This window comes from Lissotriton vulgaris, chromosome 10 (assembly GCF_964263255.1).
Source record: "Lissotriton vulgaris chromosome 10, aLisVul1.2, whole genome shotgun sequence".
NCBI classification, from domain to species: domain Eukaryota; kingdom Metazoa; phylum Chordata; class Amphibia; order Caudata; family Salamandridae; genus Lissotriton; species Lissotriton vulgaris.
In genome coordinates this window covers 898,466,968-898,481,177 of record NC_141698.1, presented here as the reverse complement: position 1 = coordinate 898,481,177, position 14,210 = coordinate 898,466,968, and the positions used below count along the sequence as shown (strand labels likewise).

Sequence of the window (14,210 nt, the reverse complement as noted above, 5' to 3'; positions counted from 1 at the left end):
AATCACACTTGCAGGACTAAGATCTAGCTGCTGGAATAACTTTGTGTAATTCCGTTCAGCAGTTTTTGCGGTAGCGCTTCTTAAAGAAGTCAATGGAAAACGCATGGGGATTTTGCATTTTGGGACCCCCCTTTTTTCTTTGCCCCCCACTTGACGGATCACCCAGAAACTTTCCATGCATTAACCAATTAAAAAGTAGCATCTTTTTGCAAGTTTTCGTGGAGATTTATGAGTCAAGTTATTAGGAACACAAAAAATGCTTTTCCTTTGGAACAGTTGGCCTAACTATATCCATCTATCTGTCTATCTATCCATCCATCTATCCATCTATCTAAAAGTAGGATCTACTTTCATGCTACTGCCACTTTTTGCTTGGTGTCTGTATATTTTTGACCTAGTCTGCTGTGATCCTGCTAATCCAGACCCCAGCAACAATGCTTTTCCTCCTAAATTAAAAGGGTAAGCCCTTTGGTACCGCCACAATTGGCTACTGGTGTACCCTTGTAAGTCTCTTGTATATGATAATAAGGTACCCAGGGTATAGGTACACCAGGGGTCCACATGGGCTCCACCATATATTGTGCCACCCATGGGAACCTACTTAAACTGTGACTGAAGGCCTGCCATTGCAGCCTGTGTGAGTTGGTGCTTGCACCTCTTACAAGAGATGCAAGTTTCCTTTTATCTGAGGTCACTGCACTTAAAACCTATAAGTCACCCCTATGGCAGGCCCTTCAGTCCTGAGGGCAGGGTGGTTGGCTACAAGTATGATTCCAGTGTTGGAAGTATGATCCCATGTACTGGGGGACTCCTTAGGGACCCCTATGTTTTCCCAGTAACAGTCTTTCAGGGTCTGCAAACAAGCTAGTGCTGCCACCAACCACAGACAAGATTCTACCCTCCTGCAGCTGAGCTGAGCTCGAGCAGGGTAAGGTAGAACAATAGGTGCCCTGTCACAAGGAAGTGTGACCACCTCCCAGGAAGGCCTTAGTGTATTGGGCTGGGGGGGGGGGTGTTTGCGAGCACCAACAGACTGCTTTGAAGTGCACATCTGGCTCCCTCCTTGCATACTCCAGTTTGAACCAGTTCAGGAAGCCCTTGGCTCCCACTCTGGCATGAAACTGGACAAAGGACATGGGAGTAACCTCCCCTCTGTCCAGCACCTTCTCTGGGAGGGATACCAGATTCGTTCTAAACCTTTCCTTAGGGTATTGAAGCACTCCCCTGTGGGTTGGTCCTCAGATTCGTTGTGGGACAAGACTCAACCCTGAAACTACTTTGTTCTTCAATCGTCTAGACACTTGGACTTCGACTGAAATGGAGACTGCACTAAGGAAGACCCCTGCTGCTCCTGGTCTCGCTGTTCTTCAATCTTCTTCGTTGTCTGTGCTTCTTCCAGGAACTTCAACAGAACTGTGGGCATCAAGGGCACCCAAAGAAATCTTTCTTGGAGTGAAGGAGTCACTCCCTGCCTCTGCAGGCACCGCAACAAAGCTGACCGGTCTACTACTCCGGTCGTCCTATGGACTTCCTGAGGCTAAGCAACACAAGTGGTGGTTCTCCAACTTCCTCTAGGTCTGACCTGTCCTCTCTGCAATTTTGACGCCAGTATCCTTAGTCAGAACCACTGCGACCAAACCCCTGTGCACTGCGTCGACTTACCATTGCCAAGGCTTGTTGTCTCTGCACTCCTGAGATCTTCGGGCTACTAGAAGCTCCAGCCTCCAACACATTTTCCCTCCAAGATCAGCACCCTCTGCATCCTCTGCCCTATGGGCTTCCATCTTTGGTGAACTGCTGGAGGTCCTCTTGCGACTCATGTTGGTCCTCCAGATTGTCTTTTCTTGCTTCAGTGGGCTCTCCTGCTTGCTCGGTGCCTGGTCTGACTCTCCTGCTGTTGGCGAGTCCCTTGGACCTTGCTGGTACCAACGTCCACACTAGTTACGGCTACCAAGGCATGTTGGTGCTCCCACCGGACACCGATCACCTAGTCACCGACATTGGACGTGGGACAGCTCGTGCACGGCTTCTGGTCTTCCTCAGTGTTTCCTGGTCCTCACAGCTGCAGCGACAAGGTCACCGTTGACGCTTCAGAACCTCCAAACATTGGTAGGCATTGTGTCTCTGTGCCTCCTGGCCACCACTGAGTGGCATAGACTCTGCTCCCTCTGCTTGAAGTTTCTTCAGTTCCAAAATCCACCCTTGGATTTCACCAGACTCCTTCACAGTCTTCACCAGAGGCATCTTCTTCAAAGTCGTCCACTGTTTTCTACGGCAGGTTCCAATGTCACTTCAGCTATATGCACCCGGCTTCCCTGGTGTAGGCATCCTGGTTCAATGGGCATCCACAAGTGTCTTTCAAAGGGTTTCTTCGGGGTCATTTGGGAAGGGTCCTTCTTCAAAACTGCAACCGTAACTTCTCCATATACTTCCATTGGGCATGCAGCTGTGTTTTCATCCTGCACACAGCCTCCTTAAGGTTACTGGGTACTTATCTCCGGTAGCGTCTTGTATCCCCAGCTCCTCTGGGTCTTCTGATTCAAATCCCGTTCTCCTTTGCAGTTGGCAGTCCGCTTTCTTAGTATATGCTTTTGTCTACCCCCTGGAGACCACTATATTTTGTGCTACTTTTATGAGTGCTTTTGCTGCATTCTTGTGTATTGTGTTGATATCGCCGGATAGGAGATATACCAATGTTCAGTGATATTGTGTTGAAATTAAAATACTTCTTTTGCTAAACACTGATTTCCTTTAATCTAACCTATACTACAGGTTGAACTGGTAAAACAACGTGCTATGCACTCCTTCAAGATAGGCCTGAAGGTCGCTCTCCACAGCTACCACTTTGAGAGCCTTCTATAATTATCAAAGACCAGTAAAATTACCATATGGGTTGCCTGGATTACTGCAAGGTGCACCACTTGAAACTGTGTGCTCTAAATACTAAGCTCATCTATCTATCTATCTATCTATCTATCTATCTATCTATCTATCTATCTATCTATCTATCTATCTATCTATCTATCTATCTATCTATCTATCCGTCTATCTATCCGTCTATCTATCCGTCTATCTATCCGTCTATCTATCCGTCTATCTATCTATCTATCGTTATATTTGACTAAAAAAGGGTTAACGTGATGTTATAGTTAGAAGTTTGAATGGGATAAGAACTAATGTCTAAAAGTGTAAAAACAACTGAAATTCACCAGTTATAATTTAGTGAACAAACTATAACTTGGGCCCCCATCATGGACTGCTTATGACCTCACTTATTATATCATTCATGACATGTTAAATTACATCATTTATTGCAGCACTGATGCCATCTCAATACATTTCAAACAAGCATTTACAATGCAATGGTTTCGCCTTTAGAAAAGTTAGAGCTATTGGCATTGTAAATGACAAAATTTGTATTTATGTGTTGGTTTTGAAAACTGATAAATAAATGGTATTGTCATTTACATTGCCATTAGCTTAATCTCGGCAGTCACTCTGCAGTCTCTAGCACTCCATAGCACTCCCTAGTCACTCTGTACTCCCTAGTCACTCTGCACTCCCTAGCACTACCTAGTCACTCTGCACTCCCTAGTCACTCTGCACTCCCTAGCACTCTGCAGTCACTCTGCACTCCCTAGCACACCCTAGCACTCTGCAGTCCCTAGTCACTCTGCAGTCCCTAGCACTTCCTAGTCACTCTGCACTCCCTAGCTCTCCCTAGTCACTCTGCACTCCCTAGCACTCTTAGCACTCCCCAGTCACTCTGCACTCCCTAGCACTCTGCACTCCGCACTCCCTCGCACTCTGAACTCCCTTGCACTCTGCACTCCCTAGCACTACCTAGTCACTCTGCACTCCCTAGCACTCCCTAGTCACTCTGCACTCCCTAGCACTCTGCAGTCACTCTGCACTCCCTAGCACACCCTAGCACTCTGCAGTCCCTAGTCACTCTGCAGTCCCTAGCACACCCTAGTCACTCTGCACTCCCTAGCTCTCCCTAGTCACTCTGCACTCCCTAGCACTCCTAGCACTCCCCAGTCACTCTGCACTCCCATGCACTCTGCACTCCCTTGCACTCTGCACTCCCTAGCACTCCCTAGTCACTCTGCACTCCCTAGCACTCTGCAGTCACTCTGCACTCCCTAGCACACCCTAGCACTCTGCAGTCCCTAGTCACTCTGCAGTCCCTAGCACGCCCTAGTCACTCTGCACTCCCTAGCACACCCTAGCACTCTGCAGTCCCTAGTCACTCTGCACTCCCTAGCACTCCTAGCACTCCCCAGTCACTCTGCACTCCCTAGCACTCTGCACTCCCTCGCAATCTGCACTCCATTGCACTCTGCACTCCCTAGCACTCCCTAGTCACTCTGCACTCCCTAGCACTCCCTAGTCACTCTGCACTCCCTAGTCACTCTGCACTTCCTAGCTCTCCATAGCACTCTGCACTCCCTAGCGCTGCCTAGTCACTCTGCACTCCCTAGCACTGCCTAGTCACTCTGCACTCCCTAGCACTGCCTAGTCACTCTGCACTCCCTAGCACTGCCTAGTCACTCTGCACTCCCTAGCACTGCCTAGTCACTCTGCACTCCCTAGCACTGCCTAGTCACTCTGCACTCCCTAGCACTCCTAGTCACTCTGCACTCCCTAGCACTCCCTAGTCACTCTGCACTCCCTAGTCACTTTGCACTCCCTAGCACTCCCTAGTCACTCTGCACTCCCTAGCACTCCCTAGTCACTCTGCACTCCCTAGCACTCCCTAGTCACTCTGCACTCCCTAGCACTCCCTAGTCACTCTGCACTCTCTAGCATTCTGCAGTCACTCTGCACTCCCTAGCACACCCTAGCACTCTGCAGTCCCTAGCACTCCCTAGTCACTCTGCACTCCCTAGCACTCCCTAGTCACTCTGCACTCCATAGCACTCCCTAGTCACTCTGCACTCCCTAGCACTCCCTAGTCACTCTGCACTCCCTAGCACTCCCTAGCCACTCACCACTCTGCACTCACCACTCTGCACTCACCACTCTGCACTCTGCACTCCCTTGCACTCTGCACTCCCTTGCACTCTGCACTCCCTTGCACTCCCTAGTCACTCTGCACTCCCTAGCACTCCCTAGTCACTCTGCACTTCCTAGCACTCCCTAGTACTCCCTAGCACTCCCTAGTCACTCTGCACTCACTAGCACTCCCTAGTCACTCTGCACTCCCTAATCACTCTGCACTCCCTAGCATTCCCTAGTCACTCTGCACTCAATACTCTGCACTCAATACTCTACACTCACTAGTCACTCTGCACTCCCTAGTCACTATGCACTCCCTAGCACTCCCTTGCACTCTGCACTCCCTTGCACTCTGCACCCCCTTGCACTCTGCACTCCCTAGTCACTCTACACTCCCAAGCACTCCCTAGTCACTCTGCACTCCCTAGTCACTCTGTACTCCCTAGTCACTCTGCACTCCCTAGCACTCCCTAGTCACTCCGCACTCCCTAGCACTCCCTAGTCACTCTGCACTCCCTAGCACTCTGCAGTCACTCTGCACTCCCTAGTCACTCTGCACTCCCTAGCACTCTGCAGTCACTCTGCACTCCCTAGCACTCTGCACTCCCTAGCACTCTGCAGTCACTCTGCACTCCCTAGCACTGCCTAGTCGCTCTGCACTCCCTAGCACTGCCTAGTCGCTCTGCACTCCCTAGGACTCCCTAGCACTCCCTAGTCACTCTGCACTCCCTAGTCACTCTGCACTCCCCAGCACTTCCTAGTCACTCTGCACTCCCTAGCACTCCCTAGCACTCTGCAGTCACTCTGCACTCCCTAGCAGCACTCCCTAGTCACTCTGCACTCCCTAGCACTCTGCAGTCACTCTGCACTCCCTAGCACTCTCTAGTCACTCTGCACTCCCTAGTCACTCTGCACTCCCTAGCACTCCCTAGTCACTCTGCACTCCCTAGCACTCCCTAGTCACTCTGCACTCCCTAGCACTCTGCAGTCACTCTGCCCTCTCTAGCACTCCCTAGTCACTCTGCACTCCCTAGCACTCTGCAGTCACTCTTCACTCCCTAGCACTCTGCAGTCACTCTGCACTCCCTAGCACTCTGCAGTCACTCTGCACTCCCTAGCACTCTGCAGTCACTCTGCAGTCCCTAGCACTCCCTAGTCACTCTGCACTCCCTAGCACTCCCTAGCACTCAGGATTCTGCACTCTGCACTCCCTAGCACTCCCTAGTCACTCTGCACTCCCTAGCACTCCCTAGCTCTCCCTCGCACTCTGCAGTCACTCTGCACTCCCTAGCCCAGGCACCGCTGGTCACTAAAGCGGACTCCTGTCCGACACTAGGACATGTTCCCTCCGATCTCTCGCAGGCTTCCCAGACCGGCAGCCGGTGTCTCCAAGTTACATCTGAGCCGTTCATCCTTCAGAGGTCGAGATAATCAATACAGTTAAAATTGGTAAATATTAATGCCCATGATTTACAGCGCAAGCGCCTGATTTGCGCCGGGATTAACACGTGCTTCGGTTGTTGCTGTCTTTTGCTCGATAAAACACCTCCCATTGAGAGAGGGGGTGCAGCTGGGGCTCTGTGTGAGGCATAGCTTTATTTGTGCTACTGAGGACTGTTGGGAAGGGGGGGGGGGGGAGGGGGGTGACGGGACGGACATTCCTGACCGATCCTCAACATGTATTTGGAGGCGCTAATTGGAAACGGTGAAACCGTAACTGCAAGCCAAAATCCACACAGCCCAGGCACGGCTGGTCACTAAACCGGACTCCTGTCCGACGCCAGGACATGTCCCCTCCGATCTCTCGCAGGCTTCCCAGACCGGCAGCGGGTATCCCCAAGTTACATTGGCGCATACAGCTCACAAGAACATCTGAGCCGTTTATCCTTCAGAGGTCGAGATAATCAATACCGTTAAACTGGGTAAATATTAATGCCCATGGTTTACAGCGCTTAGAAACTGACAAACTGTGATAACTGGTGCTGCTTCTATCATAGTGTGTGCATTTCGACAGAGGTTTTGAAACCAGTGTATGTGAAATCACGTGTCTAACCTCCACACCCTACTTACGGTATAAAAAAACCCAGCTTCCTGTCAGTCAAGCAGTTTCTACGCGCTGTGGTCGCTACTAATACTAATTTCAGGTCTTACTATGTTTATTTCAACTGGGCCTGACTGGCAGGGGCTCGACCCCTGAGTGTCCGTTATCTCTCACTGGATTGTCCCTCCTCCCCACATCCATCCAGCCACATGAATTTGTGTCTCTTTACTCTTCGTGCGCCATTTAAGTGTATTGTACAGTGCCGAGTTAACCGGTCTCCAGGCGCAGGTCACGATATAGTGAAAAACAAACAATCAAAAAAGATGTCCGGTCTCCATTTGCAGTTCATGCCAGATTAAAAACCATACAGCGCCCAGACAACTGGTCTCCAGGCGCAGTTCATGATGTAAACAAAAATAAGTGCTCACCATGCGCAGTTCATGCTCCAAAAAAATAAAATCATGCAGCGCCTGGAAGGCCTATGACCTATGACCTGGCGCAGTTCACACTAGAGTAAAAAGCAGTGATGGGTACATCTTGTTCAGTGTGTGTCAGAGGGGCGCGTCCCGAGGGGTACCAAGTCCAGTGGTGGGTGAAAGTCCATGCTGCTGATGGTCCTATCCCAGGGAGGGCTGCGTCCCTTTACTAACCCAGGGCTGAAGGCAGATTTGTGAGTGCTGAGGGAAGGTGAGACCTGTTTTATCACAGGCTAATGAGGGGGGAGTAGCGACCCGCCCCCCTAGTCCCAATCTACTCACCCTCAATGGCACCGGCCCTTTGATGTCTGCACAGGACAAAGGCCCATTCAGGGATGGGATGAGGCGCATTAAAAAAATTAAAACAGCATTGTCACACAGGAAACTCCACGGGGGCAGGATGCCGCGGCCTAGCCAGCAGACAGTTTCAAATTTACAGAGGCCGGGCACAGCCAGGCATGGGCAAGAGGAGCTCGGGCGCAGCCTGGCACGCAGTGTAAATGGGCAAGTGGTACACCAGAGCTACCCGGGCACAGCAGAGGGCACATCCAATATTGGCAAGTGAAGCACTACAGTAACACGTATTAGTATAACGTAATTATTGCACGAAATCTCTGTGAAAGAGAGTTAAATCTCTAAAATAAAAACACTGAAGCAGTCTCCTGAGAACTGCTACAAACACGCCCTTCCGCCCCGACATCGATGTGACCGCATCAATCTGTACTCCTCCTGAAAGGGATGTAATGTAGCACTGGAAGGAACCGCAGCGCTACATAACACAAGCGCTCGCTAGCCTATGCAAATGCAAAGACGTCTACAGTAACGTGCGACTCTCAGCAGACTGTGGTATTTGCCCAGCACTATCACTCTCAGCAGCTGAGAGCCCCATCTTCACTGCGGGGGTGCTGGAGGGTATAGTAGCAGTGGGTATTTGTGTTAGAGGGCTGAACGCATGCAGGAATAGACGGGCTGGGGGCTGCTTCTGAGGTTACCTCATAAATAAGTGGAAGCACACAATATGTAGGCAGACCTATTTGGTGACGCATGTTCTGATTCCTACAGTTGCATCTTGCAAGCACGCTTTTATCTAACTTCCAACAACTCGGAACGGCCACACGGACAGCGGGAGGGGGGACGGACAGCGGGATACAACCATGCGGGACCAGGCCGGTCGAACAAATCATGAAAAACAGCCATGTAAAAAAAAAAAAAAAAAAAAAGTACACGCCCACAGTGGACACGTCTTCATGACATTGCGAAAAGCCTAAAAATCGCCGGAACGCCCACGAATCTGCTCCAGCTATGACGGACAGATCTCTGTTCCAATGGCTAGCCTCCATTTATGGAGCTAGCCAATGGAACAGAGAGGCGGTGACCAAGCCACATACTGTTCTCATTATATTTCGCTTGCGCGAAAGGCTGCTTGCGCAGCTTTCGACCGGCGAAACCTAAAAAGTGCCAAATAAAAAAGCTATCATAAAAGTCAAACGCCTGCACAGTCAGCCATGATCAGAAAAGAAGCCAGCCTTGATACAAATATAAATTAGTATTATTTATATACACATATACATTCATACCATAAGATCCCTCAACCTAAATATCTGCTTATTCTGGTATCTTATTTGTGCAAAGAACAAGATCAAACACACAATTAAATTAAGGTGCTAAATTGGATTCTTCAAATGTTATAGATCATGTTAATTCAACTGGCTTAATTGTGTCCAGCATCTCACCTGCTAAGGTGATGCTGAGGCTCTTCCTGGTCTCAAATGATGTAATACAAGGACATGACAATAGTCACATGCAGCACAAGTTACTCTAGTGTAGTAATAGACTTCTAGCACACTCAAACACAACATTCTCACCTGTGAATAAAACTGTTGAAGGAAGGGTTTCTTCGCTGCCGGCATTACAGAATCGAGATGTGACTGGAGAAATTCGAACTGCTCAGCAAGAAAAACCCTAGTAAAGAAATCAAAATTATAAGAACAAAACACATTGTTAAGTCAATGCTAGCACCAGATCCATTAAAATTAACAAGTTACTTACCTTCAGTAATGTCTTTTCTGGTAGAGATTCAATTTAGCTGAATATTCCTTACTTAGAACATTCTCAGGCGTCAGGCTGGATCTGGAAATGTTTTTCGAGCAGTCCCCTTGCGTGCCATTAGGTAGTAGTGTTCCGCTCGGTGTGACTTCATCCACACCGGAAGTGACATGTGTGGTGCCTACATAGGTGCCACTAAAGTGCACTGACCTCAGTTTCTTGACTATTTTTCTGCACAGGAAGTATGGAGCCATAATGAGGTTTTGAACCAGTGTGCTAGGACCTCTTAAGATGGACATCACAGTTCGCAGGACGGGGATGGTGAGTATGGAATTTTCAGCTAGATAAAGTCTACCAGAGATGGCTTTGCAGAAGGTAAGTTTTTCTAGCCGTAGGTTCCTCATCTAGAAATAGATACCAAAGCAATGTCTTCTTGGAGTTGGGTCTGTGTACTGTTTATACTAAAAAGTCCTTGTGGACTGAACAGACAAAATGCCCATCACACCAGACCAGACTGCCTAGGCAGTAGTGTTTGGCAAATGTATGCAGTGAAGCCCACGTGTTCCTTGACAGATTCCAGGACCGGGTTTCCGTGAGCTAATGTAGTCATCATAACCTTGACTCTGATGGAACGAGCCCTCAGGGAGTCGCTTCTTGGCCAGTAAGTAGCAGATTTTAATATGGAGGGCAATCCATCTAGAGATGGTTCTATTTTACACTGCTCTGCGATTCTTTGCTACAGTAAATCCCACAGAGAGCTGATTGTCCACCCGGATATCTTTAGTACGATCAATGTAGAACAATAACACTCTTTCTGGATCCAGGGGGTGGAGTCTCTCCTCTTCTGAGGAAGGGAGAGGTGGAGCAAAGAATGTCAGCAGCATGCTGGTCTGTCTGACATCAGTCTGATGTGAAAAGGTGCCACACCTGTGGATAGGAAAGAGGCACGATTTTCTAAGGATCAGTTTGTCTGGGAAGAATGCATTATATGAAGGGTTGAATGATAGCACTTCCTCCCCTGATGTCATAGCCACGAGAAAGACTGTTTTGATGATGAGCAGCCGAAGAGGGCAGCTGTGCATGGGCTCAAAAGGTGAGCGAATCAGAAAAATAAGAACTTAATTAAGGTCTCGTTGGGACATAATGAAAGGTGCAAGGGGAAACGTGTTATAAATCTTACAGGAAACATGTCATAATGTGGGACTCAAACAGGGAGGGTTGGTCCGGCAACCGCAAGAACGCCAAGATGGCAGAAAGGTACCATTAAACAGTGCCCAAACAAAGGCATTACCAGGTGAGGACAATGCAAACAAAAGAAATTCAGATATGGGTGCAGACGGATTTGGCAGTACACCAAGCCACAAACTTGTACCATCAGAAAGCATAAACAGTCTTGGTGAAGGGATGCCTGGCTGCCAAGAGCAAGTTACATACTTCAGGAGGCAGATCAGAAACTCTCAGCTGTCTCGACTCAATCTCCAAGCATGCAGATGGAGTGTGTGCAGGCTCAGGTGTAGAACCCTGCCATGTTGCTGTGACAGGAGATCCTCCCAAAGATGCAACCTGATTGGAGAACTGAGACTCATGATCAGGAGTTTGAGATACCTTACTCTCTGTGCCCAATCCAGAGCTGTTAAAATGACTTGAGCCCGGTTGTTCCTGACCTTTTAGAGAACTCCGGGCAGGAGTGGTATCCGTGGGAAGGCATAAAGGAGTCCTGAGCTCCATTCGAGGTGAAAGAAGTCTTAGAGCGGGAGCTGCCTTTGAAACCCCAGCACGCAGAAGGGCCAGCATTGCGCATTCTTGGTGCAGGCAAATAAATCTAGGTTCTCCCAAATCTCTGAAGTTGCCTCTGAATACCTCCGGGAGAAGATGCCATTTGTGATCTGCGAGGTATCGCCTGCTGAGCACATCCACCCTGCAATTCATAGATCTGCCCAGTGCTGCACAACCAGGAAGATGTCCTTAAGTTCCAGCTAGATACAGAGCTTCCAACCCCACTCCACCCAGTTGGTTGCATACCATATGGCAGAGGTGCTGTCAGTGAGCACCTGAATCAGCCTCGCCTTGATGGAAGGAAGGAAGGCTTTCAATACCAAGAGTCACCCTCAACTCAAACAGGTTGATGTGGCGCTGAGATTACGCTGGAGACCACTGATCTCCACCTCTCACAAATGGTCACCTAAACACAGAAGTCACACATTAGTCACCACTGTGAGTTTTATATGGGGGAAGGGACAGGAGTCTGCTGCTGATCCAATTGTGATTTATCACCTACCACTGCAGGTCTTTTGCAGTTCCCTCAGATATTTGAACAAGGTCGGAAAGGTTTCCTTGATGCTGATTCCACTGGAACTTCAAGTTCCACTGCAGAGCCCACATATGCCAATGGGCATGTTGTACTAGCAGAATGAAGTATGCTCAACAGCATCAGAACAAGCCTCACTGAAATCTAGGATAGAGGCTGAAGTCTCAGTTTCATAACCCGAATATCCAGAACTTGTCTCTCAATAGGATAAGTACGTAACTGAACAGTGTCTATAAAGTAGCTGAAAGGGAGCAGCTGAGAAGGGGTCTGGTGTGACTTAGGTTAGTTGATAGAGAACCCTAGCAGATGTAGGAGGTCCACTGTAGTCCGGAGGTGTTTGACAACTGCCTGGGGCAAGACTGCCTTCAACAAACAGTCGTCCAGGTAGGGAAAGTGTAGTATCCTAGTATCCTGTCTATGCTTATGTATGTCATTTTCCACCATATGCTCAGCCAGTGGAATGTTACTGTGATGATGTATTACAGAATGTTGGGAGTCTGTGAAGAAAAGCCACAGTTGAGAATGGGCTGAGCAGCATGTTGGCTGCTCCAGGTGGGGCTAGTTCAGGACCTGTACTGGACTTATCTATCTGATCTACATATCCTCTAACCAACTTCCATAAATCATCCTGAACTTCATCAGCCTGTCTGGACTTGTTTACTACAATTTTATGGCGACAAATTGGTGACTACCTACGTGCTACAACTGGATTTTCGGGGACCTGGAGAACTTAAGAGGTCCTGAAGATGAAACTAACTACAGATTGGACTGTCAAAAGCAACTCAAAGAACGACAGGAGCTATCCATTGGTTAAGATTAACAGCGAAAAATTACATGGATGTTCTACACAGAACTACAAAGATGTCAACATGGAAAAAATAAGTCTTTCAGATAAAAGCAGACAAGACAAGAAGAATCTGGTAAAGATGAAGCACTGCGCCTCTCAGCCCCACCAGTGTCATTACCACCTGACAGCCCTAGTTCATGTGTGCTGTGCTCATCTACATTATTTTTTGGGGCTTTTAAAATGCCAGTGTCCATTGTTTTTGGTACCTCCTACTTTAATTTCGTAGCGGCACATCTTGACATTCTCCTTGCTTATGGAGCTTTCTGACAAGCTGCACCACTCTGTGTTTCACTCAACAAGAATGGCATTCTGCTGAAGCGACTTGTTCCTGTGGGTGATATCTATCCTACAACTACATGTGCTGTCGCGTTGAGGGCATCCTTGTGTACGTTTTACCGTATTTGTTTTTGGAGTACTTTACATGCAGCCTTAACATTAACTGTTGTGCACATGTATGGAATTTTATCGACGTTGTGCACATGTATTTTCTGCATTTGCCTTTATCGTCATGGGTAATGTGGAGTCTACCTCTCTTTTGAACGTCCACTATGGCAAGTTTTTGCGTATAGTGAGACTATGTCACTTAGCTGTTGTTGACATTTGAGTAACAGCCATTTCACCAGCTACATTACTTCAACTCTGTTGTTTGAGTTGCGGACCGCGCTTGAAGAGCTCTTGTGTCTTTTCGGTGGATTTGGTCGTATTTCAGGACAACTACAACCAGTTTATGACAAATTATGTTGTTTTTCAAGTGTGTGGTCTCACTGGCAGTTCAACCGCTGCGCTCCGTTTTAAATTGAGGCACGAGTCATCTATCTGCACGTGCAAGCTTACCTGCATCTGTGGCTGGTGCGTGCAATCTCCTCGGAAGGCTGGAATCTTTGTGTGGTGAAGTTTGCTCTTCTTCCAAGCCCTGGCTCTTATGCAACGTAGTGGAGCACGGTGATGCTGGGAGCCATCCGGCACAGCTTCACAGATGCGCGCTTCCATCTGATTTCTGGCTCCACACAAGCAGTGGGCTTATGGACTGTACGGTCTTGGTCATCCTGTGTCGACCACGGATTTTACAAACACCACGGTTATAAAGGATGGAAGTTTGCTTGTCATCTCATCATTTGACACTGGACTGTTATTAGCAGTTTTGGCAAGTAGCTTACTCTATGGCTTGTGATGTTGGTTAAGTTATGAGGACTTGATTTTTGCAAACTGCATACCACATTCCGGATCGGTATTTTACAACAAGCATTGGAAATGCAATAGGTCTCGCAGCATTAGAGTTAGTGCTTTTAGAATTGTTTATGGGTTTTTTTTGTAAATCTTTAGCATTTTTGTTTCCTGTAGCCAATGCTAAAGAATTACAAAAAAAAAGCCATAAACATTTCTAAAAGCTCTAACTCAAATGCTCCGAGACCTATTGCACTGTGTGAGGGTGAGGGGTTGAGGGTGAGTGAGGGTGAGGGTGGGTGAGGGTGGGTGAGGGTGAGTGAGGGT

At 48.3% G+C, this 14,210-nt stretch overlaps 1 protein-coding gene across 1 annotated transcript in view; it reads right to left on the bottom strand.

The window, feature by feature from the left end:
• Positions 1-14,210, bottom strand: part of VPS50 (VPS50 subunit of EARP/GARPII complex) — a 791,964-nt gene that overhangs the window by 100,264 nt on the left and 677,490 nt on the right. The window contains exon 24 of the mRNA XM_086941875.1: positions 9,384-9,480. Coding sequence (XP_086798001.1) covers positions 9,384-9,480 — 97 coding nt within the window. The remainder of the gene's footprint in view (positions 1-9,383; positions 9,481-14,210) is intronic.